General features: G+C 48.9%; 2 protein-coding genes across 2 annotated transcripts in view; one reads left to right on the top strand and one right to left on the bottom strand.

The window, feature by feature from the left end:
- GCK (glucokinase) overlaps window positions 1–8,664 on the bottom strand; it is a 40,406-nt gene extending 31,742 nt beyond the window's left edge. The window contains exon 1 of the mRNA XM_084798735.1: window positions 7,744–8,664. Within this exon, the coding sequence (XP_084654861.1) occupies window positions 7,744–7,761 (18 nt within the window). The 5' untranslated portion in view covers window positions 7,762–8,664. The remainder of the gene's footprint in view (window positions 1–7,743) is intronic.
- A 6,488-nt stretch (window positions 8,665–15,152) lies between these two features.
- On the top strand, window positions 15,153–26,834 carry YKT6 (YKT6 v-SNARE homolog). The gene is made up of 7 exons (XM_084798542.1): window positions 15,153–15,403; window positions 18,414–18,496; window positions 20,076–20,176; window positions 21,389–21,493; window positions 22,191–22,256; window positions 23,822–23,923; window positions 25,055–26,834. The coding sequence occupies exons 1-7, from the start codon at window positions 15,300–15,302 to the stop codon at window positions 25,088–25,090; spliced, it is 597 nt and encodes a 198-aa protein (XP_084654668.1). The 5' UTR covers window positions 15,153–15,299; the 3' UTR covers window positions 25,091–26,834.
- The last annotated feature ends 874 nt before the right edge of the window (window positions 26,835–27,708 follow it).

Here is a 27,708-nt window from a genome sequence, read left to right as displayed (position 1 = left end):
TAGCTTCCTTCCACGAGCAATTCATCCCCCCCCCCCAAAAAAAACCCTGCTGCATCAGTCCTTATCACATAGGCATCTGATGCCAGAACATTCGACAGAACTGCATCGGGGTTAGAAGATAAAGCCAGCTGCTTGCACAAGATTTTCTGTTTTTAGGGGCCTAAGGCTAGCTGAGTTCAAAAAGGCCTCTGGTCAAGATGGCCACGGCTTCCTGGAGCTCAGGCTGCTTCTACTGAATGGAAGAGTGAGTTCCCCCCCAAAAGCAAAGCCCACAGCCCAGGTTCCTCTTCTCCTTTACCTCAAGTCTCAGCCCTGGTGGCCTGTCAGCATTGGTGCCCCGGCATTGCTCTCTTTGCTAAGGGTATAGTCTTCTATTCTCTGACGTGGAGCCAGGGAAGGAGGAGACTGTGCCTCCTGCAGGTCCAGAACCCCAGGCCTGGGTCATCAAGAGTACCTAGCGCTTAGCAATGGCTCTGCCACCCCTGGGCAAGCTTCTCAGCTGTGCTGCTTCTAAGGTGGAGCAGACACATTTCTTTTTCTTTTCTTTTCTTTTCTTTTTTTTTTTTTTTTTAAAGATTTATTTATTTATTTAGTATACAGTGTTCTGCCTGCACATACTCCTGCAGGCCAGAAGAGGGCACCAGATCTCATTATAGATAGTTGTGAACTAACATGTAGTTGCTGGGACTTGAACTCAGGACCTTTGGAAGAGCAGACAGTGCTCTTAACCTCTGAGCCATCTCTCCAGCCCCCTTCTTTGGTTTCTTAAAGAGCTAGTGTCCCTTCTTGCCTGACCACAGGGCAGCAGTTCTCAACCTGTGGGTTGCAACCCCTTTGGGGGGGCGTCGGATGACCCTTTCACAAGGGGCCACCTAAGACAATTGAAAATATCAGGTTTTACATTATGAGTCATAACAGTAGCAAACTTAACAGTTATGAAGTAGCAACAAAATAATTTTAGGGTTGGGGGGGGGTGGTCACCAGAACATGAGCAACTGTACCAAGGGGTTGTAGCATCAGGAAGGTTGAGAATCACTGCCATAGGGCTTTCTGTCTGCTCAGAGTCAGGCAGTAGCATGCCCAGCATGGGGCATCGAGCTGTCTGGCCTGTCTTCCTTGTCTTCATCTGATGGACAGCTTTCTAGACCATGAGGTATCTAGGAGATGTGGTGACAGAAGCCTCTCCCTGTAGGGATCAAATGAAGTCCTGTGTGGGTGTGTGTGTGTTCTTGCCACATCAAGGACCCCAGTGTCCCAGCCCCACTGGAGCGGTGAAGCTTTCCCTGGGTAAGGCTCAGAGCAAAGACAATACGTGGGCATTGATAGTTTGTGCAGGAAACTGTCCGCTGTAGCTCATTTGTCATCTGAAGACTGCTCCCCCATGGAGGCTGCTCCTACTCAGGTTAGCTGAGCCGGCCTTCCTGTTCATCTGTAAGCGTTAACCACACCTCCCTGCTTGACCACACACCGAGCTCCTGCAGTGCTGCGGCTCCTCCATCTAAGAGCACAGTGCTCCCGGTCCCAGCTTTTTTGTAGGTCCACGTGTTTGTCTCTTCTTCAGTCCCTCTCTACTCTATCAGGTCAGTCTCTTTTGCTTCACTTTTGCTTCTGGAAGGTTGCTTGGTCTGTTTGTGCCTGTGGCACTTGGGACACATCTGGCAGCCACGTGGGGGAAGGCCAAGAGACTCAGGAAAGCTAACCTGAGCCTTTCTGAGACTGAAAACCACAGGCCTCTAGGCTGTTGGCCAGGTAACATGACAAGCCTTCAGATGTGCTCAGTTTAATTAGGTATCTGCAACAGCAAAACATCCTTAATGGACGGAGTGGTGTGAACAAGCCATCCCTGAGCTTTAGGGAGAAGAAGTCTAAATAAATTGAAACGAGGTGAAGCGGGCGCCAAAAGTGACCCTGGATGGATCAGGAGGGAGGAGGTCAGGGACTCGAGTGAGGGAGGGAAGGACAGCTCCCTGCAAGGTGCCGGAACCCTGGTGTTTCACTGGAAGAGGGCTAGCAACCAGCTTTGGAGAGGTGGGCCGGCTAAATGGTGGCTTTTCTCTTGCTCTGCCTTGTAAACACTCCATCCCGAGAGCACGTGAGGGAGCTGAGCAGAGGCAGCACTAGCTCTAAGTTAGTTTCCGTTGCTGAGATAAAATACCCTGACAGGGGCAGCTTAATGGAGAATGGGCTTATCTTATCTTGGCTTGCAGTTCTAGGATATACAGTCCTACACGGTGGGAAGACCTGGCAGCAGGCATGGATAAGCAAAACAGGCGACTGGCTGGTCACATTGTATCCACACCCAGGAATCAGACCTGCACACAGGAAATAGGGCAAAGCTATCCACCCTCCAGGCCTCCTACAGGTTCCACAGCCTTCCCAAACAGCGCCACCATCTGGAGACCAAGGGTTCAAACACATGAGGATATTTCACATTAAACCACAACAAGCTCCCTTCTGTACGAACCCCCAAGATCTGCTGATAGAGCCCCTCCTCCTAACTCAACATGTGCTTTCTCTGCCAAGTGGCCCCCAATCCAAAAATGTCTCCCAACATCCAGCCTTCCAGCCACTTTGCCCACTTCCAAGAGGCTGAAGTTCTCCAGGATGGCGTAATGGAGTGGGCTGGGCTTTGCCTAAATGCGTAGAGGGGCTTTATCTACTCTTATCTGCTGCTTTTTTCCAGATATTTTCAGCCAAGGTGCCCCTCTTAGCCTTCCTGGTGAGTGAACTGCTCAGGATTTTTGCAGCCATTAAAACATGGTGTGTGTGCATGTGAATGCGTGCGCGTGCACGCATGCGTGTTCATGCACACCATGGCATGCCTGTCAGAGAACAACTTTGAGGAGTCAGTTCTCCCCTTCCAACATGTGGGCTCTGGGGATCAAACGCGGGTCTCCAGGCTTGTCAGCGAGTACCTTTGTCCACTGAGCCATCTCAGGGGCCCTGTCACCTTACTGTCTGAGGCAAGGTCTCTCACTGAACCCGGAGCTTGCTAATTTGGCAAAACGAGATGGTCGGAAAGGCCCGCGTAGCCTCCCTCCTGTCTCCAGTTTCCCAGCTCTGGGATTTCGGGCGTGCGGTACCATGCTCAGCTTTTGTTTGGGCTCTGGCTTGCAGACTCGGTCTTCACGCTTTCTCGGCCAGAACTTTCCTGAGACATCTCTCTAGCCACCTTTGCAGCCAGTTTGAAAAGGTGTTCTGGGGCTAAGCTAGTGGTAGTGGGATTAGTCCATAGGAGCCTGCACTCTGGGGATAAAGTGAGAGAGAGTGTGACGCCCACCCAAGAACTACCACTAAAATGCTCTTTAGGTAAAGCATGGCCAAAAGCGTTGTACAAATCACCCACCTAGTTACTCCACACTTGATAAGTTCTATGATGGACGTGCTTGTGTGTATGACTCATTGGCTCACTCGTTGCAAAGATTCCTGTGGTTACTGTGGTGCCTGCTGGGCCATGGCCCCTCCCTAAGGCTCCTTTATGGCTGCTAACAGGTCACGAATGGACTCACTCCTGAGGCTTGCTCTGCAAGTGTACTGAGCTCACCCGGAAAGACTTGAGGACTTACTCTTTCCTTCAATTGGGCCAAGAGAATACGGTGCCCGTTTGGCTATTTGGGACACATATGAGACATTTGTTGTTTGTCTGAAATGCAAAGCTGAATGAATATTCTAATTTTTATTCACACAAAACCGGAAGCCGTGGCCTCTTCCCAGGGGCCCCAGTAGCCAGCGCCTACAAGAGTTCAAAGGCTGGGCCTGCCTCACAGGGACTCATAAATCTCGGGCACTGAATCCTCACCTCAGGTTCTGCTTTTATGATCAATCCAGTGAGTCAGCACCAGGGAAGTCCTGGCAGTCTGTCAACACGAGGCCTCTCCCTGGCAATGGAGGAAGCACTGAGAGTCTTTGGCACACAGAGGCAGTCAAATGCCAAGACTGTTTATAAGGAGCAGGCCACATGGTAGACGGGCGACTCCTGTTTCCGTGGGTTGTGTATCAGTGGGTCTCTCTCTTGTACTCAGGAGCTGAAAGACCCCATAAACCCTGAAGGCATTTCCTACTTTCCAGACCTCTCAGGACAAACAACCAAGGGACAATATTCCCTCCTGTTGAGCCTTCCCTGTGCAGGCTGCTCAGGAAGGCTGAGGGTGTGTATCTCATTCGCAGCACACTAAAGGCATCCATATCAGGGGCTCCCTCCTCTCACACACCTGGCCCCATGGCTCCCTGGCCCATGCAGGAGGGTTTAGTATGAAAGGATGTGACCTTGGCCATGTCTGAGCACAGCCCACCGTGCCCCTTTATCCTCCTCGATGCTGCCCCCCCATGTGGTTACTTTATATTTAAATGTAAGAATTTAATTAAAATTCTATGTGTAAAGTAAGCTTTTCTTATCCTTGAGGGGATGTATTTCAAGATCCTGGGTGGATGCATGAAGACTTGGGAGACAGAGAACATATATATATACATACATACATACATACATACATACATACATATATACACACACACACACACATATATATATATATATATATATACATATCTGTTTCTTCTATGATGAAGTATGATTGATAAATTTGGCATGTAAGATGTTAGCAGTAGTAGCTAATAACAAAACAATGATATAATAATACTCCATGACAAATGTTCTTTAGAAATACACTGCTCTACTGTAGTTGCCTTTCTCCTGTGAGGAGGGGGTCATGCAATACCTGGGTCATGAGATGGAGTGAGTGACTGACACTAGGCCTCATGGAGGAGTCATGCTACCGCCCAAATGTTACTTGAACCGAAGTCTGAGACATTTGTCAATAAATCTGATAGCGGACTTCTAAATGACTATTGGGCAGGTAGTAAACACCTGCCCAATTTTTATTTTATATACAGTAAATAGTGGATACGCTTGACAAAAGTATGATTTGACAAAAAAAAAAAAAAACAAAAAAGAGCGTGAGAGCTTTCATACACTACACAGAACAACACACAATTTTAAACTCATTCTTTTGGGCTGGCGAGATAGCACTTAAGAGTGTGTACTGCTCTTGCAAAGGACCAGAGTTCGGTTCCCAGCGCCCACGTCAGATGGCTCACAACCACCTGTAACTCCGGCTCCAGTGGATCCAAGGCTGTCTTCTAGCCTCTGAGGGCATTTGGACTCACATGTGCACATTCCCTGACACAGATCTATGTACGCACCTAATTAAAAGCCAGAAGTAAAAATCATTGTTGGCTTATTTGTGGAGTTTCTTCACAATATTTTGGCCACAGGTAAATATGGCCACAGATAAACCATAAAGTGAAAGTGCCAAAGAGGGTGTGGCCCGGACTGTACTTGTCGCTGGCAAGAGAATGTTCTCAAATCCATTTTGAGATAATAAAGGATAAGGCTAATGGGACTGTGGGGAGAGGCAAGGAAGGGCTCGTGGTTGTGGGAGGGTCTTAAGGTGGGAGACAGGATGGCATCAGAGGTGGAGTCATGGTTTCCTACAGATGTCCCAACTCTCGGGACCTAAATGACTATGTCATTTTAGGTGCTAAGAGAGACTTGGAAGATGTCACTTGGTTAGTGACTTGAGATGAGTTGATGCCAGACTATCTGTTTGGACCAGTGTTATCACAAGGGGGCAGGAGGGGGAGAGATCGTGTGATGGTGGAAGCGTAGGTGAGAGAGACGGAGGTCCCACCCTTGAAAATGGAACAAAGGATGGGGGAAGGCCAGGAGTTTGGCTGGCCTGTAGAAGCTTGAAGGGGGAAGGAAATGCCTTCTTCTATGGTGCCCAAAAGGCACCTTTATTTTAATCCCAGGGGACCCATTTTAGACTCCAGAACATAGCAAGTGTGTACAGTTTTGAGCCCTTATACTTGTGACAGTCTGTCCTGGTGGCAGCAGGAGACTCCCATTACACAGGGTGGGAGCTGCAGGTTGGTAAGCTCAGTGCCTACCTGTCTCCCCAGCTCCCCAGTGAGGCTATCAGCCCTGCACCTGACCGTTCTGATGGGCAGCTCTCCTTTCTCCTCTCAGCAGCTGCTGGAGGCAAACATCACTGTTCTAATTAATTAGTGATCACTCATAGGCCCAAAGAGGCCAAGCGACAGCCTCTGGACTCAGCCTGGCCTGTCCGCCCACTGAGGTCTAGACCTCCCCTCAGGGACAGACTCATTACTGGGGAGTGAGAGAGAGATCCAGATCTGGCTCGTGCCTGGGGAAGACTCCTTCTGGCAGGACCCAGATGTCGCAAGTCAGTAGCTGGAACTACAGGGAACCAGAGGTTTAGATAGGCACAGCCTAAGGGGATAAGAACAGGAATTAGGAAGTTGCTGGGTCTGGGAGAAACGGGGTAGCTTAGCTAACGCCTTCTGATTCCAGTCCTGCTGGCAGCTTCTTGCTACATTAGCTACCGAGAGTCTACCTGTGTGTAGCTTGGTCAAGCCAGGGACCCCTAAGCACACACCGGAAATAGGCAAATGCACCCACGTGTGTGCTTTAGAGACTCTTGGGAGTCCCTAAAGGAGCCCTGGGAAGCCAGGGCATGGACAGCCGTTTACAAGGAGAGTTGACCCTGTAGTTCTCTAAGGAGGAGGGGGTAGAAATTAAACAGGAAGGCATCCAGACGTGTGTAAGAAAAAGCCCATCTCCCTTCTAGCGGGCAAGGTCCAGACTTCAAACGGGCGTCACACCTTTCTTGCAGTGACTCGTTGCCTACCGGAAGCCGGGGAACACATATGCGGACACTGCATAGTTTCTTTCCCAGTCTGGAGAAATCACCAACTGTCCAACCCATTCGTTCACCCTTTAGGGTCTCCAGCCACCTTGTGCCAAAGACACCAGCGTCCTTCCCCCCCACCCCCACTCCCCACCCCCCAAGTGTTATGAAGTGACCCCTTTGTTTGGTATTTCTTAACTAAACCAAAGCATCAGTGGCAGGCACATGTGGGACTTGGTTGGGGGTCCTGTCCTGTCACCACTTGCGTCGTGTGGGGCTCTCTCACTCAGGCTGGCTGCTCTGGCTGTTTTTCTCCTAACATCATTCATTACGTCTGCCAGGAGCAGGCTGGGGGGTGTTTATGCTGACCTTGCCACTTCACACAAAGAGGAGAGAAGCCAGGAGACAAATGTGCCTGAAGTCACTGAATCCTGCTCCCTCCGGACTGGGAGAAGTAAGTGTGCTCTGTGTTCACGGTTCACAGCAAATACGCAGTCCTCACCTCCTCCCCTGCTCCCTGCTCGGGGCCAGCACTGACTACATCTGGAACTCTCTGTTGTTGGGAAGAGGGGGGCTGCCCTATGTTTCTCATCATGGAACAGCAGCCCTCAGGCCCCCTTGTGAAGTGCTTCCTGCAAAGAGAAGGAAGAGGAGGAAACAGAGGAGGGGGAAGAGGAAAAGCAGGAAGAGGAAGAGGCCTTTGACTTATTTTGAGTGTTCAGTACAACCTCAAAATCAGGCAGTAGGTTCGCCACACTAATACTTCAGGCACCCAAACACCCCAATAGGATCTCTGATGCCCCCCCCGCAACTTGAGGGTCTCTCAGCAGATGGCTTCCTAGACCCCCGAGCAGCTCCAATCCAGGATCACAATGCCAGTCTAGGAAGCAGAGATCTTTCTGCCCCACAAGGGCCCCAGACACATCTTTCTTAAAGATCCTATACATAAAAGCAAATTCTGAGGTGCAGGCCCTGTGAGGGTCAGGGACATGCCAACAGATGCTTCTACAGTGCCTGATGAGCTAGATACCTTTACCTTCTTGGTGGCCTCCATCTTGGCTCTGTCATCCAGCCTCCGTGCAGCCAGCCGCCAGCCCGGGTGAGCTGGGACTCCCTCAGTGTTTCCCCACCAGATTTCCAAAGCAAACAGCCCAGGCTTCTCCCACAGAGTCACAGCCAGCACCAGGCCGGGCCTCCGAGAATGCGGTCCACCTCAGGCTGGTTGAAGTCACAGTTTCCTCCTTTTCATTGTTCTCTCAGGACCCTTCCCCAGCAAGGCCTCCTCAGGCCCTTCCTCAGCAAGGCCTCCTCAGGCCCAGCCTTCTCCGGGAGGAGCCACGTGGTCCCAGGGAAAAACCGTCCTCAGTGTTGACTGACTTTCTTCCAGCGATGCTGAGCTGTTAGGAACTGGTGGCCTCTAGACAGTCCCAGCAGGAAAGCTCTGCCCCCTCCGCCTCCCAGAAGCTTGGGGATGGCATTTGAATAACGAGGCAACAGGTAACTCGGTCCCTCACACCCAGTTTTCTTCTCTGGGCTCAGTCACAGTTGACCCTTCTGTTCCAAGCATGCTCTGTTCACCAGGTGTGGAGTAGATTTCTCCTGCCAGGGCCTCTGTGCTCCTGAGAGGGCCCGTGGTTTCTATGGTGACCATTCTGTCATTAGAGCTACCATGCAGAAAACTGGGACTGATGGCCAAAGGCCTCTCTAGTCCCATCACCATGGTGACCACTATGTCACCCTGTCGCCACAGTGACTGCCAGCCTGGTGGATGTTACCACCTGCTTAGATCCCAGGTCAAGTGCCTTGGTGGGCCCCTTGGAGGGGCCTCTGTGTCTGAGAATTAAAAGAAAAGGCATCTTGGCCGCCAGCCTGGCCATGTGCACTGGGCTCTGCTAAGGAGTTTCTTGTTGCTTTTCCTTTTTTCTCTTTCTTCTATTCTAAACTATGAAACAGCGGCCCTCGGGACTGTGTGTGTTTCTATTGCCAGACCTGGAAGCCCAAACCAGGGTATATATAATTCTTCTCTCATCATCAGAGGCCAAGTGCCCTAGGGAAGCTGGCCTCTACAGTAGGAACGCCTAGTTGACGGAACTGGAGGTCAGGGTGCTGGCTGAGAGTTCAGTCAGGGGCAGTGGTCTCTACAAAAGGCAGGGTCTCTCACCTAGAACTCTGAGGTCTCATGTGCAGTTCACGCAGCCCTTCTCAACCAGAGATGGACTTTTTCAAGCAGTCCTTGTGGCCAGTGGCTATTTTATTGACTGGGGGTGCCTACCAAGCCCCGACTACTGTTCGGAAACTCAACAGTGGGGTGAAAAGAACGGTAGGCAGATCTTTCTGTACTGTATCTTGAAGTCAACTTCGGCTGCCAGTTGCAGTTTTTCAGTTTCCCGGAAGACCGCGATAGAAATCTTGCTATTTTGCCTGAGCAAATATGTATGAGTGTTTCTCACTGATGGTTTGTAGAAGCAAAGCCCTGGCTCAGAGGTGTATGCATCTTATATTTTTGGCAGACAGGACCCACATGCCATTTTCAAGGAGATTGGCCAATCTATTAATGCTTCTGCCAACATTATGAGTTTGGCTCCACTGTAGGCAATAACTGAGATAATAAATCCTTATGGTTTGTCTCTGTCTGTCTTCTCATTGCTGTTTGAACTGTGAAGCGCTGTCTTCTCATATGCCTATTGATCATTGTGTTCCCTCCCTCCCTCCCTCCCTCTCTCTCTCTCTCTCTCTCTCTCTCTAACTATGTGTGTGTTTGTACAATGAGGGCTGGTGCCTATGAAGGTCAGACGTATCAGATCCCCAGAGCTGGAGTCCCAGGCAGCTGTGAGCTGCCTGACATGGGTGCTGGGAACTGAACTCGGCCTCTGGAAGAGCAGCGTGTACTCCTTAACCCCTGAGCCATTTCTCTAGCCCCAGTGCTTCTTCTTTGTCTTTTTTAAAAATTATTTATTATGTACAATGTTCTATTGCATGTACACCTGCACACCAGAAGAGGGCATTAGATCTCATTACAGATGGTTGTGAGCCACCATGTGGTTGCTGGGAATTGAACCCAGGACCTCTGGAAGAGCAGACAGCGCTCTTAACCTCTGAGCCATCTCTCCAGCCCTTCTTCTTTGAAAAGTGTTTATCAGCATATATAATCAGTGTACAAAAGAATGGGTTTTAAAATGGCATGTCCATTCAGGTGTCTCATCTGTTTTAAACACGTGTGCATGTGCGCACAGACACACACACACACACACAGAGACACACACACACAGACACACACACACAGACACACACACACAGACACACACACACAGACACAAACACACAGACACACACACACACACAGACACACACACAGACACACACACACACACACACACAGACACACACACACACACACACACACACAGACACACACACACACACACACACACACCCCTCTTCTGGATTTCTTCTTTTAAGGATTATTTGTTCAATCACTAGATTACTATTGGACTGTTCACTCCCTATCAATTATAGGAACCGTTTTAACATCTCATCTAAAATATCTAGCAATCTTTTGTTTGCCAAGTCTTCTGTATTTCACAGTTTGCTGCTAAAAATTACAACTTGACTAACAGCATCTTGCATCATATAGAAGTATCCACTTTCATGGGCTCCAATCTCTTCTTATCTGGAGAATTAATGTTTTTGCTAAAGACAGCCTTTTCCACTCCCAAGTTGTAAAACTAAAAAAAAAAAAAAAGTTCTTTCACATTTTATTCTAATATTTCATTTATTTTTTGAAATAGAAAGATATTGACATCATCTTCCCCTCCCCGCCCTTCTCCTCAACTCCCTCCATGCCACCATCTTCACTTTGCTCTCTCTCTTTAAGCCATCGCCTTTTAAAAAATTGTTATTATTACATATTTATGGGTAAATTAATGTATAAATGTATAACTACAACCTAACTATACAAACACTCTGCTTAGTATTACTTTGTGAATATGGTTTCAAGGCTGACCACTTGGTCCTGGATAACCAATAAGGAGGCTCATAAAAGGAGAATAATATTTTTCCTGCTCCTGGTGCCCCTTAGAAGTCTTTGTTCGCCAGGCGTGGTGGCGCACACTTTTAATCCCAGCACTCGGGAGGCAGAGGCCGGCGGATCGCTGTGAGTTCGAGGCTAGCCTGGTCTACAAAGCAAGTCCAGGACGGCCAAGGCTACACAGAGAGACCCTGTCTCGGAAAAAAGAAAAGAAAAGAAAAGAAAAAAAGCCCTGTTCATGGGCGGGGCCCTGTGAGATTTCCTCCTTCCACGCAAGCATGTCTGTCGGCGCCGTACTTGTTCTGGTCTTGTTTGGGCAGCCATCTTATTGAATTATTATGGGTGAAGCTTCTTTATCATTTCTACGAAACACAATCTCGCAGCAAATTTTTCCCCTCAAACTTTTCAGACCACATCTTTGATAAACCCATCAGTCCTTCTGTGACTGTGTTTGGAGTGCCCAGCATTCGGGTGGCACCCCCACGTGTTCCGGCTAGCCTTCTAACGCTTCCTACTACTCTCTCAAATCCTAGGGCAGCTGTTCGTGCACGGTGTGAGGCAGGAGCCCTGTGGGTGGCCGGTGTTGGTGCGGTTGAGGGTTGAGGTCTAGTCTGGTGCAGCAGTGGAGGCTTCTATGACTAGCTCAGGATGGGACCAGCAGGGCCATGAGCATCACTGGCATCCTTAGCCCCACGGTACAGTTTCCTCGCGAGGGCTCTTCCTCTGCAATTGTTGCTGTGGGTGCTGCCAGGCTTGGCTTGGTGTGCTGACATCTGAGGGCTCACCTCGTTTCTCACCTTTCCTCTGTGTAGTCCTGTTCTCTGGTGGGGCTCACAGGCACTGAGGCTGAGGGAAGTCCATGCAGGCAGCTGAGCAGGAGTAACCCCTGCAATGCTGTCCTACCTGCTCCTCTGTTTACTCTGGAGCTTCCTTTCCACTTTCTGTAGTGCTGACCTGCAGCCATCAGGTACCACAGATGGGATGAGCAGGCTGCCTAAGTGACCATGTACGCCCGGTTCAAATTTCTGGCATTTGGCCAGTTACAGCTAGTCCTCAGATGGGAAAGGCTGTCTCTAGGCAAACAGAGCTTCGGGAAAGCCCTGTGCAGGGAAGGCAGTCTGAAAATCCCCACTTCACTAATTCCAAAAACTCCTACATGTCCTGACATAGCCAGTGGCATAAATAAAATTTGGTGACAGACCAGTCTATCTTCCCTGTTGCCTAGAGAGCCCAGTGGAAACTGGGGCATCCCATGATGGGTTATGGCAATAATGTTCCTATGGTCAGGGTCTGCTGAGGACTTGTATTGGTTGTCAAATCTGTGCATAAAGGGCACAATGCAGCTCAGTGGAGGAGACTTGCTTAGTGTGAAAGAGGCCCTGGGTTCTATCTCTAGCGCTAAAACACATATTCACACACCTAACGCTTTTAACCGGTCTCATGGAAGTCTGACCACACAGGTAATCCCTTTCGATGTCGCCTTGATTCCTTAGGGGCTCTGCTGTGTAACTGGGATAAGCACTTTGTGTGAGACAAAACTTCAGAGGCAGGTAGGTGGTTGCCGAATCCACTAAGAAAATTCATAAGACCTGGGCCTTTAGTTATGGATAACTTTTATTAAAAATATGTTTGCAAAGGGGATTTTTAAAACTTAGGCCCTAGAGAGATGACTTGGTGGTTAAGAGCACTAGCTAGCTGCTCTTGCAGAGGTTCTGGGTTTGGTTCCCAGAATCTACATAGCAGCTAATAACCATCTGTTAACTCGTGTAGTGATCGGATGCCCTCTTCCGACCTCCACGGGCACCATACATGCATGTGGTGCCTGCACATACATGCAGGAATAACACACACATAAAAAATAAATCCTAAAAATTTTATTATAAATATATATTATCTAAGGTATTATTATTGTGTGTTAGTGTGCATGCATGCATGTGCACAAATATACAGGGGGCTGCCATGCCTGTTACTGTGTGCATGTATGCATGTGAAGGTGAAAAGGCAACTTGTCCAAAAAAAAAAAAAAAAAGAAAAAAAAAAGAAAAAAGAAAAAAAGAAAAGAAAAGAAAAAGAAAAAGAAAAGAAAAGAAAAAAAAGACTGCACTGGGCATGGTGGCGCATGCCTTTAGTCCTAGCACTCTGGAAGCAGAGGCTGAGGCAGGCAGATCTCCATGAGTTCGAGGCCAGCCTGGCCTACAAAGTGAGTCCAGGACAGCTAGGATTGTTATACAGAGACACCTTGTCTGGAAAAACCAGAAAGGGGGTGGTGGGGCAGCTTGTGAGACTTGGGTCTCTCCTTCCACCATGTGGGTCATGAGGCTCAAACTCGGGTCATGGACCTGTGTGGTAGACACCTTTACCCACGGAGCTGTCTCTCCTGCTCTGCGAAGGGGCTTGTCTTCAGCATCTCAGGACTCGTGGGGAGACTGGACACCAAGAGATACCCCATCCCACAGCAGCGGTGCTGTGCCTACTGGTTCAGCAGGTCATCCGTATAAGTTTTTTTCCCCTCCCCGCATTTCCAGGATGGTGCAGGAACTCCTAGACACCCTTTACCTGGATCCCTAAAGTCTTCTTTACTGTGTTTGCATGGTTCTTGGCATTGTGACGAATAACCTTGGTTGTGAACTTGACTGTATCTAGAATCAACCAGAATACAAGCTGCTGGGCACTCGGGCAGGGCTTTTCTTGAGCAGATTAAATGAAGTAGGAAGACCCACCCTAAATCTAGGTGGTGATGCACAGAGAAGGGGGTGGGGAGGGAGCAGGCTCCTCCTGTGGTGGTGCACATAGAACGGGGTAGGGAGGGAACCGTTGCCTTTTACTCGCTTGTGCTCACTCTTCATGGCTACTTGGTCACTGTGACATTCCTTCATCAATAGTAAAGCCAGCTTTTTAGAGATTCGAATGCAGGCTGAAGACCACTCTCCCCAGGAATCTTCCAGACTTTCAGCACCAGACTGAGTCCTGTGGACTGAGCTGATAGCAAATTTACTGCTTCTCCAGTGTGAGACAGACACTGCTGGACTACTTATGCAGGCAGTACCCTGAAGCCAATCTAATAAACCTTCTTTTAATATATGTATATTTATTCTATCAGTGCTGCTTTTTTAGTGATCCCTAATAAGGTTATAATGCATGTATAATATGTTCATATACATCCATGTATACATAAATATGAATATATATATACATTTACACATAGCTATGTCTACACGCAGGTATATATGCATATGAACTCTTCTAGACTAAGCTGTACACATAATGTTCACTAATTATATGGCCAGAGCAGTGACTGGAAGCTGGAAATAAAAATACAATGCTTTTATCTAATCTATAGACCTTGCTCTTATCTTACCCTGCCTTTAAATCTTTGCTTCAACAGCCTGGAGGGCACCTTCAATCTATAATGACCTTTTGTTTTCTGGTTTTGGTCATTTGGTTGTTGTTAAACATCTGCAACGAGTAGGGCTCCAAATATGACATTTTATCATTTTTAGTAACATGCCTACAAAAAGGATATTTTTCAAGTTTAACAGATGGCGAGGGGGAGAACCCTCACTTTGGTGGCGTGGAAGTACCGGGGCTAAATTCAAGTTGGGTAACAGCTGGGGAAATGGAGTGGAAGACAAGTCTCTTTTGCAATAAATTAACAAGCTTGGCGTGTGAAGTTTGCATATGACCAGATGAGATTTCCTCGGGCCAAGGGAAGCTGATAAAGCCAGAGAAGAGCAGGAAGAGGTGCCAAGGAGTGGCCGGGAGGCAGTTTGTTGAGCCTTTTAGTGTTCACATTTGAATTTCAAGCTCCATCTCTTACTAATTTTTTTTTGTTTTTTAAAAATCCAAATCTCTTTCCGCAAGGTGGTTTCCCACCCACTCGCTGCCCTCTTGGTCATTTTGTACAACGTTGGCTGATCGTCTTCAGCCGCCGCCTGTCTCGCCACTGTGTCAGAACAGAGCCGGAATGACAGACCCTGGCCACCTGGTTTGTCCAACAGGCGCGCCCTTGTCAGGGCCTGGCCAAAGCTGGTGGGTTTTTTTTGTTTTTTTGTTTTTTAATGTTTATTATTGCTATGGAAAGGATTGAAGACATATCTTTCAGTCCTCTGTGCTTGGGATACACAGGGAAGAGGGTTGCTTAGCCTGGTGCTGTTACAGAAAAGTACAGGTGCGGGTTGCTATTCTAAAAGCGACGGTACGGCATAGCACTGACTAGGACCGCCAGCCACGGTCCACGCGACAGCCCGGAAGAGAACACACGCCAAAGAACTGCCACGCAGGCGGAGGACCGAGCCTTCTGGCGCCTACCCGGGCCGACGCGGGGGCGTGCCTCCTCTTATAGGCACGCACGACGCGCACGCGCACGCGCACGCGCCAGCGTGTACTCCGTCTCCCATCCATCCTCCGCTGAGCGTTGGGAGCAACCCGCGACCGGAACCGGAAGTGGACCCCAAGCTAGGGAGGAAGAAGCCGGCGCGGCCCTGTCAGCAGCCGGCCGCGGCTGTTCTGAGAGGGACTGCGGCCGGGTCTGGGGGTCCAGCCGGCGGCCCGGAAGGTGCGGCACCATGAAGCTGTACAGCCTCAGCGTCCTTTACAAAGGCGAAGCGAAAGCGGTGCTGCTCAAAGCTGCGTACGATGTGTCTTCCTTCAGTTTCTTCCAGAGGTCCAGGTGAGTGGGCCGGGCCCTGGTGGCTAGACCCCGGAGGCCTGGAGTCGTGCTTGGATCCGGGGGCGGGGGCGGGGAGGCAAGTCTCTCAAAGCGGGGAGCCAAGCGACGGCCTCGGGAGGCCACGGGCTGTGCCCCAGGAGTCCTCAGCATCCTTGGTAAAGGGCTCTGCCATCCCACAATACTGCCCTGTTGTGGAAAGGTTAGACGACCAGTTAAAAATCGTACGCATTACCAGGCACATCCCCGAATGTTCTAGGCTAGGATATCGAGACTCAGCCATAAGGATGTTGACTACGACCACCCCGCGCCAGGGAGCTAACCAGCCTTTGGTATCTTAACAGCCACCATTGTATTTTGTCGAAGCCAGTGGTTCTCACCTTCCAAATGCTGCGACCCTTTAATCCTCATGTTGAGGAGACCCCAATCGTAAAGTTATTTTCGTCGCGACTTCATAACCATAATTTTGATACTGTTATGAATCGTAATGTAAATATTTTTGGAGACAGGTTTGCCAAAGGGGGCCTCGACCCATCATTTGAGAGTCGCTGGTCAAAACCCTTTCCAACAATCCTGTAAGAGACGTAAGAAGGTATTCCTTTTATGACTGAAGTCACCGATGCCTCAAGGATTGGGTGTCTGGGGACAGCTCTACATCAGACTCTTTCTGTTTCTTAGTGTTTGGGCCCTGGTGATCAGAAAGTGTCCACACTGGTAGTTTGGAAGGAACCATTGAATTTGTAGTGCTTCTAGCCTTTTAAAAGCTTCAGGAGTGCTTTAATTGTAAGTGCTACCACACCCAGTTTTCTGGGAGTGGGCAGCCTGACTCAGACACAAAAGGAGAAGGACCCAACAGGCTAGGGTCTGTGGTCACCTTGTTTCAAAGTCTAGGGGCATCTGCCCTATTGGGTTCAGTTCTGGTTTGGGCAGTTCTAAAGACTTCTTACAAGTGGAATCATCTGGTAGTTGTCATTTTGTGTCTTGGCTGATTTTACGTAGCAGAATGGCCCCGAGGTTCATCTGTGGTGCTGCAGAAATCAACATTTTCTTCCTTTGAAAGTCTATACATTATTTTTATGTGAGCATTGCTTTGCTTCTGCATCCATCTGTTGATGGGCACCGTAGCTGTGTGAGTAATGTTCGCAAGGGGCTGGAAGGTAGCTTGAGCTGGGGAAAGAGCTCATTCGGGAAAGTGCCTGCTGTGTGAGGGCCTGAGTGTGATCCCAGACAGTCACCAAAAAAAAAAAAAAAAAAAAAAAAAAAAGTACAGACAAGATGATGACAGTCAGAAGATGATGACTGGCACACCAGCCCCGTTCCATGTGCACATGCACACAGATGTGTACCCACATGGATAGACACATACCCAAGGACCCAACATACAGTTTCCTGTGGTGCATTTCTCCAGAAGGTAAAATGATGTCATCTTTTGGCTCCTGCTAGCTCTTCCTACTCCTCTCCTTTGTGCTCCCTGGCCTCTGGTCTGTGCTTGACGTTACTTTTCTCTGATGGAACCTTTGGTGCCAGCTTGGCTCTGGATCTTTTGATTATTTTTTTTCCTCAGAGATTCTTTGGCATCCTTACGTTAGCAAGTATCACATGACTAGCAGTGACACAAAGACACATGTTCCAGTTGAGGGAGACCCCCCCTCGTTTTATCTTTGATGTTGCTGTGATTACTGAAGTCTGATAGTCTCTCACAGTTACTGGACTTCTTCCTAATTACATGACTATAACCATGCTCTCGATGTCATTATTTAGTTTTATTGCAAGAGCTTTCTTGAGGATTTAAAGAAAATGAAAGAATATTTTTTATGATTTCTTTCACCATGTCATTCCCTCATAATAATAGTAGTATCTTGTGTACCAGGCAAGGTTTCAAGTGCTTTGCATATATTAACTCGTTTTAACTATCACACTGAGGTCAACACCGTAATTTGCCTGACACGTAGTAAGACTTGAAATCCCAGTTAGGCCTTCACTTATTGCAGTTAAGAATCCTGTACTGCCAGATATGGCGTAGTGATCCTAGCACTTGGGAGGCAGAGGCAGCTGGGTCTCTCAGCTTGGTCTATGTAAGCGTTCCAGCACAGCCAGGGCTACATAGACCCTGTCTCAAAAACCAAACAACCCGGTACTGATGGCTGTGGATGCCCGTTCTTGTGCATCTCCAGTCGAAGGTTTCTTACCTGTGCTCTGGCTGGGCCATCTCCTGAAATTCTCCCATTCTGCCCAGATCTACACCTCTCTGTGGGCCCATGACAAACCTCTGTAGCACATTTCCATGAGCTATTCCCACGTTTTACCTCAGCTAAGCTCTTCCTTTCCACTCCCTCCACAGACCTGAGCTAGCTCTTTCCCAGCCAGGGTCTGTCCCGTGGCCACAGCACTAACTGGTGTGCTTCTGTCTGACAGTTTTTGCCACCCGTGTTTTTCAAGAGCAGTGTATGTTTATCCCGTTTCTTGGAAATTAATACAGGAGCTGCTTTCTGCTTTGACACTAGGCCCCATGCAGGTTGGCTCTTTTTTTTTTTTTAAATCCCATTTTTATTTTCTGTGTGTAGCTGTGAGCGCATCATGGGATGTTTATGGGTCAGAGAAAAACTGGTGGGAGCCATCACTCTCCTTCCACTGTGTGGGTTCCAGGGATCAAACTCAGGTTTTCAGGCCTGACAGTCAGTGCTTTTATCCAAAGAGCCATCTCACTGGACCCCAAATCATGGTTTGAACGAAATATTAAATTGACTGGAGCCTAAAGAAGATTTCCAGACGTGCGGAAGTGGGTTGTTCTGGCTGGTTAGGTGGTGCACAGATACGGCATGAATGGTGGTGTGTGCATTCTCACTCATGTACATTGTGTTTATTGCAGTTTCTAAAGCTAGGAGGGAAATAATACCACCAAGAGGTAATGAATGTCTCCTTACCTTAGAACCTCGGAGGTCACTTTCCATTGTGTTGGGGACACATGGACGGACTGAAAGAAGGTTATAAATATATGTGCTGTGTTTCCTAGTGTTCAGGAATTCATGACCTTTACCAGTCAACTGATTGTGGAACGCTCGTCAAAAGGCAGCAGAGCTTCTGTCAAAGAACAAGGTAAGAAGGCTCACAGGCTGTGGAGTGCTGGCCTGCCTGTCACACCTTAGCACACGGTGCTGCCTGCTGTGCCACATGATTGCTCCCAGAACCCTGCTCTTTGGCTACCCTGTTCCCTCTCTTGCTGTTGAAGTCCAAGCTTACTGTACAACACTCGTTGTGCAACTGCATTTAATACAGTTTGCTCTCACTGAAGCCTAGGCTCTGACCGACAGGCCACCAGCAGCCTTCCTGTGCTGCTTTTCCGACCAGAGTTGCAGGAGCTTCAAAAGAGGTTTTCTAGCTAGCACTTGTGAGGTGATTCTGTGTCCTGTGGACCTTAAGTGTGTCTGATTTCTGTCTCGAACAAGATCTTTGCTCTGCTTCATAAGTGAGGTTTTGCACTGTTTTAGACACATACATTTAACAGATAACTTTGAGGTTACGTGAATTTCATCAGGCATAAACAAAGACAACCTCACATAAACAGTGGCCCCAGGATAGAGTTCCTGAATCAGTAGTCTCAGGTCAGCCACACTGACTGTGTATTCTCTGTGAAGAGTAGCTGTGCTGTGGCTGACACAGAAGTGAAAAGGACACGTGTCTCTATCAGTGTTCTTTCTCCCTCACACTGTCTGCCCTTCGCAGTTTTATCACTATTCTCACACTGGCAAGCTTCTCAGTTTCTATGGAAACTGACTCCATTTTGGTTCTTATTTGGGGATGTATGCAAAATCAGCCAAGTCTTCATCTCCTCTCCTCTGCCTTCTTGTTGATCTCTGCTCCCTGATCCCAGGGACTTACACTCTTTCCTCTTTTGTCTTTTCTCTGTTTAACATTGGAATCTTCTGGGTCAGACCCTTAAAACAAGGGCTATCTGTAAGCTCCCGTCCTAGTTTCTCTTATTTTGGGGGTGTGGTTAGCCATGTCATATCTGAGTCTTTTCAAAGCGATGAAAATCAACAATCCTGTGGATTCTGATTATTTTGCAGGGGCCTTTCTGCAAACCATACCCTTTAATCATGTGACAGCTTTAGTGCAATAACACTAAGGACCTCAACCAGGAGTGGCTAGTTTTTTTCTAGACAGTTCCTCCTAGCCATTCACCACAGGCTAAAGTATGCTAAACCATGTTCTTATTACAGAGATTGAAGCCCGGGGAGGTAATTTCCTGCTTCCCAGCTACTCTGAAGAGATTATTTTAAGAAAGTAGAAGCAGCTTGTCTTGTCTGGTGTTCTCTCAACTTAGGAGCAACACAGAGCCTCAGAGGGCCATAAATTGCCAAGACAGACCTGGCCTGAGCTAAAAGCAGATCTGGAATTGCTCCTGGGGACATTACCTCTGGTGTGTTTTCCATCCCTGGCAGCTCATTTTGATCTTGTTACAGGGTATCAGGGAATCTGGGGTGTTTGTCAGAGCTCCTTCCAGAACTGTGGTAATGACCTCTGGTAGACCTCACTCAGAGCAGTTGAATTTAAAGTAGTTTCAGAGTGGCTTTGTTTGAAATACAAAACAGGAGCCAGAATTATGATGCATTGGCAGATTTCAGACTGAAGCCCTCACGTCAGTAGCCACACATGAGATCTCTTGTCTCCTTAGAGTATCTTTGCCATGTCTACGTCCGGAGCGACAGTCTTGCAGGTGTGGTCATTGCTGACAGCGAATATCCTTCCAGAGTGGCCTTTACCTTGCTGGAGAAGGTGAGTGTATCATTAGACTGGGATGCCAAGTGTAAAGCATGGTAGAGCCAGTGCCCAGAGGCCACATTTTCAGTTATCACCTCCACCCAAACCAGGAAACATTTGGAGTTTCTGCCTATGTTTATATTTTCTCCTTGGCTGACTCCGCCCTTCAGTCCTTCATGTGACCTGTGTTCCTGCCACTGGGTTGCATTACTTCTCCATGAACTAGAGCCACCCAGCCCTCTCCCCATGCTCCTCCTGAAGGGTCCTTCTTCTCCTCCCATTACTCCTGCAGGCAACCTCTTCCTTGGGGTCGGTCAGTGGCTTCATGGAGTTAGCTTGTTTGTTTTTTTGTTTGTTTTTTTTGTTTTGTTTTGTTTTTTCGAGACAGGGTCTCTCTGTGTAGCCTTGGCTGTTCTGGACTCATTTTGTAGACCAGGCTGGCCTCAAACTCACAGAGATCTGCCTGTCTCTGCCTCCCGAGTGCTGGAGTTAAAGGCGTGCACCACCACGCCATGCTGAGTTTGTTTGTTTTTGAGACAGGGTGTTACTGTGTGTCCTTGTCTGGCCTGGAACTCATACTGTAGACCAGGTTGGCCTCAAACTCAGAATTTCACCTGTCTCTGTCTCCTGAGTACTGAAGTAAAGGTGTGTTGCACCACGTACAATTCTACCCACTCCATGGAGTTCAGTGCCCGGGGAGTCCTAATTACACCCTCTGACCGAAGCTGCTGCTGTGTCCTGCCCTCACGTCACTGCAGCACTTGTGGCATGTCTATAGGACCGACTTGCTTTTTATTTCTTTGTTTTTCAAGACAGGGTTTTTCTGTGTACTCCTGGATGTCCTGGGATTTATTCTGTACGTCAGGCTGGCCTAAAACTCAGAGATCCACCCAACTCCACTTCCTGAGTGCTGGGATTCCCCCGGCAAGCTCACTTTCTTGAAGAATTACTTTGGAAAACAAGAGGGCTAATGTCAAATGAGGACACTTTATCATTCCCCAGATGAGGTTTACCCTGTGCTGGGCACACAGCACTTTTGCTTCTGGACTACTTAGCATATGTTTTCATCGTAAACATTTGAAAAGAGGAACTTGAACCTAGACTATTCCCTTGCCATGCGATGTCCTTGTACCCTGGGGAGCCCTGGAGGCTTATGTGGGACGAGTGCTGCTGGGGAAGCTCTGGTGAGCGGGGTGGGAGATAGGCTGGCTCTCCTTTGTTTTGCAGGTACTAGATGAATTCTCCAAGCAAGTCGATAGGATAGACTGGCCAGTAGGATCCCCTGCTACAATCCAGTACACAGCCCTGGATGGGCATCTTAGTCGGTACCAGGTGAGTTTAAGGTAACGTCATCTTAGCCAGGTGCGTTGGTGCATGCCTGTGATCCCAGGCAGAGGCAGATGATCTCTGTGGGTTCAAGGCCAGCCTGGTCTACAAAGCAAGTCCTGGACATCCAAGGCTGCTACACAGAGAAACCCTGTCTCGGGGAAACAAAACATACACACACACACACACAGACACACACACACACACACACAGACACACACACACACACACACACACATACACACACACACACACACACACACACACACACACACGAAACGTCCTCTAGAGACGGGCCCAGAAGCTATGTGATCTGGAAAAGGTCAAGGCTGATGCACAGGTGAACTGTCAATTTGAAAAATTCAGAGAAATACCTCCAGACGTATATAACTCAAGCTCTAGGTAGGCTTTTTTTTTTTTTTTAATTTTTTAAAGTTTTTCAACATAGGGTTTCTCTGTGTACCCTTGGGTGTCCTAGACTCACTTTGTAGACCAGGCTGGCCTCGAACTCACAGCGATCCACCTGCCTCTGCCTCCTGAGTGCTGGGATTAAAGGCCTGCGCCACTACGCCCAGCTCTCGGCAGGCTTTTGAGTTCTGTGTTCTGGGCCTTTTTATTGTGAGAATTGGTTCTGCTTCCTTAGTTCAGGGTTGTTTATAGGTAGCTACTTAGTCTTGACTTCGATTTTTTTATTCTTTCCTAGAACCCCAGAGAAGCTGACCCAATGAGCAAAGTACAAGCCGAATTGGACGAGACCAAAATCATTCTGGTAAGCAGGAAGATGGAGAGCAATGTGCGAGCCTAAGGACAGGGGCACGCTCCTGACCAAACACACAGAGTGCTTTTTTATTTTAATGATCATCACAGCATGCTCCAGGAGCTGGTGATTGCCACTCAGCCCCATCACTGTCCTGGGAATACCCATTCTTAGTTCTCAGCACCCTCTACTTGGAGGGGACCAGGCTGCATCCTAGTGCATCCTTCAAGATGAGCATTCTGCCAGTGAGCTATATTCCTGGCCTTAGGAATATATTTTTATGTTATAGGAATTGCTCAGCTGTGTGCAGGACTGAGGGACAGTTCGGCTAGTTCCTCAGCTGGTTCCACTTACACACGTGTACCAGGGCCTGGCAGTGGCTGCCTGGGCGAGAGAGGGAGCCGCTCTTAGTCCTGACGCAGGCACTGGCTGCTCCTCTGAGGGCTTCCATCTCTGTGCTCCCATTTCCCCAAGGCAGAGACTGTGGTGATGACAGGCTAACACTCACCTCAGGGCGGGGGCTTCCTGTCTTGGTGCTTTCTGTAAGCATGTAATCTATTGCATTTATGACTTGTGTGTGTAATTCTGAAGTTTGAAGGAGCTATATTTTTAAGTGACAAAGGGAAAGTAACTGAGATTTAAGAGTTCCTTACTTAATCGAGAATATCCAAATAGCTCTCCATCGTGTCTTTAGTATAAAAAAGTCACTAATACAGTATTTCTTTTTATAATTTTTTACTTTATATGTAAGGGCATTTTGCCTGCATGTTGCATCTGTGCACTATATTTGTGCAGTTCCCTCAGACACCAGAAGAAGGCATTGAATCCCCTGGGACTGGAGTTAGAGAGGATTGTGAACTGCTCTGTGGGTGCTGGGAATTGAACCCAGGTCTTTTGGAAGCGTGCCAATGCTATTAACCACTGAGCTGTCTTTCCAGTCCTATTAATAAGTGTTTTGCATACTGAGCCTGAGTCTCTGACATCAAGTGTTTGTACCTGAAGCACATATTAGGACTTGGTTCATGTCAAGTGCTTGGTAGCTCTTTGGCTCCTGAGTCAGATGACACAGCTTTCTGACTATATGAGTTTCCTGTGGCTGCTAAGAAATAGGCATAAACTGTATGACATCAACAGAACACCAACATCATCACTTTTTAAACTGATGAGCCTTGCAAAGACCTTGTTTCCAAGTAAGGTTGTATTCGGAGGTTCTGGGTGGATGTGAGTTTGGATAGCCACTGTCCGTGCTAGTGCACTCATGCAGCACTCGTATGTGTCTCTCCCTTCGCATAGAAAGCTCTGCACGTGTGCTCACAGCACACAAGTATAATATAGCGAGCTTTGTGTAAGCTTTCCTGGAGCAGTGCTTACCTCAATCTGTGCCGGGAAAAACACTGAGAACCACCAGGTCCTGTGCTGCCTACTTGACTGGAGCACCTTCTGGGACTGGGCGCCAGTGCTTGTTTGCCTGGGTAGGGGCCCAGAGGAAGGACTTCTAGCCATTACACGTCCCTAAGGCCCGCTGCAGCAGCCACTTACTGTGTAGAACCGAGAGCTTTCTTCTCTCTTTTGTCCAGCATAACACCATGGAGTCTTTATTAGAACGAGGCGAGAAGCTTGATGACTTGGTATCCAAATCAGAAGTCCTGGGAACACAGTCGAAAGCCTTCTATAAAACTGTGAGTAGCCTGCGCTCCTGGAATCCCCCACAGGGCTGCTGCACCTTGTTTCTCTGGCTCTCTTTTTTAGGCCTGGCCCTTTGTTTTGCCAATATTCGGTTTGGGTGCCACTCCTTGGGATATGGGAGCCTAAAGCAAGTGCTTCAGCCCCAGTGAACAGCAACGCATCCTGCTGCTTCACTAAGGCTATGCCTGGCTGGTTTCGGGCCCAGCACCTGCTTCCTGTATCGATTCCAGCTTTGGCCAGCAGGGTTTTCCTGATTCCTCTGGTGGCAGAGAGGTTGGGCATAAGTCCGTAGGATGGCAGCAGCTCACCTCTCTACGGTGGTTCTTACTTCTCTAATGCATCTCCCTTCATTGGCAGGATCCCTCCTGCTGACCGCCTGTTTCTCTCCAGACATTAACTAAATTTCCAACTGTGAACATTGTGTTGTTTTGTTTAATGCTTATGGGTATTTTGCCTGCATGTATGTATGTGTGTGTACCACATAAATGCCTGTTGTACTCAGAGGCCAGAAGAGGATACAGAATTTCCCGAAACTGGAATTACAGGTGGTTGTGGGCTGCCATGTGGGTGCTGGGAATTGAACTCAGGTCCTCTAGAAGAACAGCCAGTGTTCTTAACCACTAAGCCATCTCCTCAGCCCCAGCATTGTGTTCTTGGCTCACTGTGGGACAGTAGCAGAGATGAGTCGGCCCGTGCGTGTTTACATTAAGTTGCATATTGGAGGAAGATGAGCAGGTTGGGTTAGAAGGGTGGCCTTGGACCAGAAAGCAAGAACAGGTGCCCAGCAAGCATGAGCAGGACCCAGGGTTCCTCTCTGGAGGACTGCCGGGGCAGTCTGATAGCGCTGCTGAAGCACTCAGCCAGTCCAGTGTCCGTGACTGCTGCCTTTGCTTATTTGTGGTCTGATAGCAGGAACTTTGATCAATTTATTGAAAACATCAGTGGGGTGTGAAAAAACATAAGGAGTCCAGACTAGCAGTGGGAGCAGTGTCACTGTGGGCAGGGCCTCTGCAGCCGGGAGGCCCATCCCACTCTGTCTGACAGTTTCAGTGGAGCTCCATTCCCCACACCCTCCAGCCCTCCTTGGTGCTCTTCAGCCTCTTTTTTTTTCCTCCCCTTTCAAGGCCCGGAAACAAAACTCATGCTGTGCAATCATGTGACGTAGCCCACAGAGGCAGGCGCTGGATCGTCACGTCACATCAGAACTACAGCCCCTGGAGACGAAGCGGTGTCCTAGAAGAGATCTAGAGCCAGGCAGACTGGCAGTTTTTATTTTGATGTTCCCAAGTGGAATGGAGGGATGATTTAAGGGTGGGAACATTGAAGTTCATGTATGTGGTTGTGACTTTGGCAAAGAATTTGAGGTCCTCAAAGATGTCATGTTGGGAAAATGAAACCATAAACTCTAAGTGGCTCTTATAGGTGCTGAAGGGCGTATTCTCAGCTAACCCTGGAAGGCTCTATGGGAGGGAATCTTTCTCCTGATCCTTGGTATGACTTAAGATTTTATTTGTGCATTAACAATATTAACTCTGCAGTGAATGGGGTGGGGGAGGGGTCTCGGGTGATGGGGCGGGGCTAGGCAGAGTTTGAACACTCCAGGGTTCTATCCTCTGCACTGTAGGGGTTGAGAGACAGTCACCATGGCCAGGAGAAGGCAGTGGTCACTGGGGCTCACCTGTTTAGCTTGCCTGTCTGCTAGGATTGGCATCTGCCAGGGGCAGGGCCCGTTGTAAGTACCTTCATCCAGTACTCTTAAGATGACTGCGGGAGGAACTCAGAATGGAGTGAGATGGGCAAAGTGTATGTTGTGGTTTTATCAGCCAGAAAACTGCATTTGGGCTCTTCTGGTCTTGGGAGGGTCAGCTGGGAGTTGCCATCTTGAGAGGAAGAAGCAGACACAGGTGTCTTCAGCTGTCCAGTGTGGAGGCACACTCACCTTGACTTGAATCTGGACTTTGAACATCAAGATCAAAGTAGTGGGCACCGTCATCTCTCAAAGCTGGGTTTATTTGTCTCTGTGCCTATAAGACTTTTTTTTGGCACCTGCCTGGGGCCTGCATGCTGGAACAAGTCAGTCCTGTAGGTACCAGGTCAGGTGCCAGCAGCCCAAAGATCGCCAGTGCCCACCTGTGTCTGTCCAACTCTCCTACAAGCCCTTCCTAGTCAGAGGCAGCTGCAGGGTGGAGGATGTAGCGGGGTCGGTCTGAGCTGGTGCCCACTGCCAGCACAGCGTACATGGTGGACCCAGGATGTGCTGGGTCCCACGTCGCCTCTTCATGTTCTGCTGTGCACAAAGTGTATCTGAGAGATCCCGTTTCCCCAAAAGCCCCTGCTGGGATGTTGGCCTCTGAGTGTGGAGCCAGAGTTGTCTCACTCTGATGATCCCTGTCCTGAGTTTGCTGAGCTGCCCTCAGAGTGCCCCTGTAAGGAGGGCGATGTCTACTGTCGCTTCCAAAGTCCCCGTTGGTTGGTGTACCTGCCTATTTCTCTAGATAATGCTAGCCAAAGGGCTCAGGCTACCCCCTGGAGTGGCCTGCCCCTGTAATGTTCCTGCTGCCACCGACCTCTCCAAACCACGGCCCCTGGACAGTGCAGATCCAGTCTGTTGCACTTGAGGTGGAATGCAAGGCCTGGGATGCTGCCTCCTTTTCCTGTTGCTCTGGAGGGTGCTGGGGAGGAGTGGAGGTGGGAGGAGGTAGAAGTTTATGGGAAAAGGGAGCCTTCGCCCACATACACTGTCTGCACGGTCTCACATGCCCTGCAGTGGATGAGTGTGTGTTCCCATCCCCCGTCATAGTCAAATGTTAAATCACTTGGCAAGAGTGTATTTTAATAATGCCTAACTGCTCTATGTTCTATTTCAAGGTTTCTGTCTAAATAAAGTTGTCTTTTGAAATTCTAGTACTGTCCTGTGTTTACTTTTAGCTTCAGGGAAACCTCTGCCCCCCCAACCCAACCACTGTGGGTGAGGAGACACCAGGTAGTTTGTCCCTGCAGGTACTAGGATCCTGTCCTGGATAAACTTCAGCCCTTTCTGGTAGGTTAAGCAGGTGGAGGAGCTCCTAGCCCAGCTCTGCACAGCTGACAGCTGGGACCTGGGGGAGCTGCCTCTAGCAATAGAGCCGGGGCAGGCGGCTTTGTCTTCCCGAGGTTCCCCTCCATGCAGGCTGGCTCCAAACCACCAGGTCCAGGAAGCTGAGGGTGTGAGGTGGGGGGGGCGGCTTACTCTCGAGGCACTGCTAACTTGTGAGGGTCGGCATGGGCATAGTCAAGTCTGGAGTATGGTTGATTTGAAGTGGTCCTTGGTGTGTAGCAGTTAGTGGTCTGAGGCCTCTGCAGCCTCTTTCTCAGCATGTCAACTAGGTCTTGCAGCCTGGCCTTGCTGTCCGAGATCCTCTCTGCCTGGTCCGGGCTAGCAGCTCTGGATCAAGTGTGCCCCCTTTTCCTGGTGCATGGACCTGGTAGGTAGTGTTCAGAGTAACCTGAACTGCCTTGGGGTGACAGATGCCTAAGGAGCTTTGTTAAAAGTACTGTCCAAAAACGATGAGTGGACTGTACCTCAGCAGTGTCTCTCCAGCCTGTCGTGCTCAGCTCCGTACCAGGTGGTTAGCTCTGCCTAAGCCTCTGAAAACCCTGTCTGTGTCGGTGCTGTCCAAAACCCACAGGAAGGCTTCAGGAATAATGCATGCTAGAGGCTCAGGCTCCGTAGCACGCTGCCTGTCTCAGGGAGGCCTGGCCTGGAAACACTCCTCCGATTACAGCTGATAGGCGACTG

The sequence above is a fragment of the Acomys minous genome, assembly GCF_964271855.1.
Source record: "Acomys minous genome assembly, chromosome: 10".
Classification (NCBI taxonomy): Eukaryota; Metazoa; Chordata; class Mammalia; order Rodentia; family Muridae; genus Acomys; species Acomys minous.
This window is presented reverse-complemented; position numbering and strand designations above follow the sequence as displayed.

Excerpts from the sequence above, each read along its gene's own strand:
- YKT6 (XM_084798542.1), top strand. The coding sequence starts at position 15,300 with ATGAAGCTGTACAGCCTCAGCGTCCTTTACAAAGGCGAAGCGAAAGCG. Across the intron at positions 18,497-20,075 it reads AGCTTCTGTCAAAGAACAAG|AGTATCTTTGCCATGTCTAC; the intron begins GTAAGAAGGCTC and ends TTGTCTCCTTAG. Across the intron at positions 20,177-21,388 it reads CCTTTACCTTGCTGGAGAAG|GTACTAGATGAATTCTCCAA; the intron begins GTGAGTGTATCA and ends TTTGTTTTGCAG.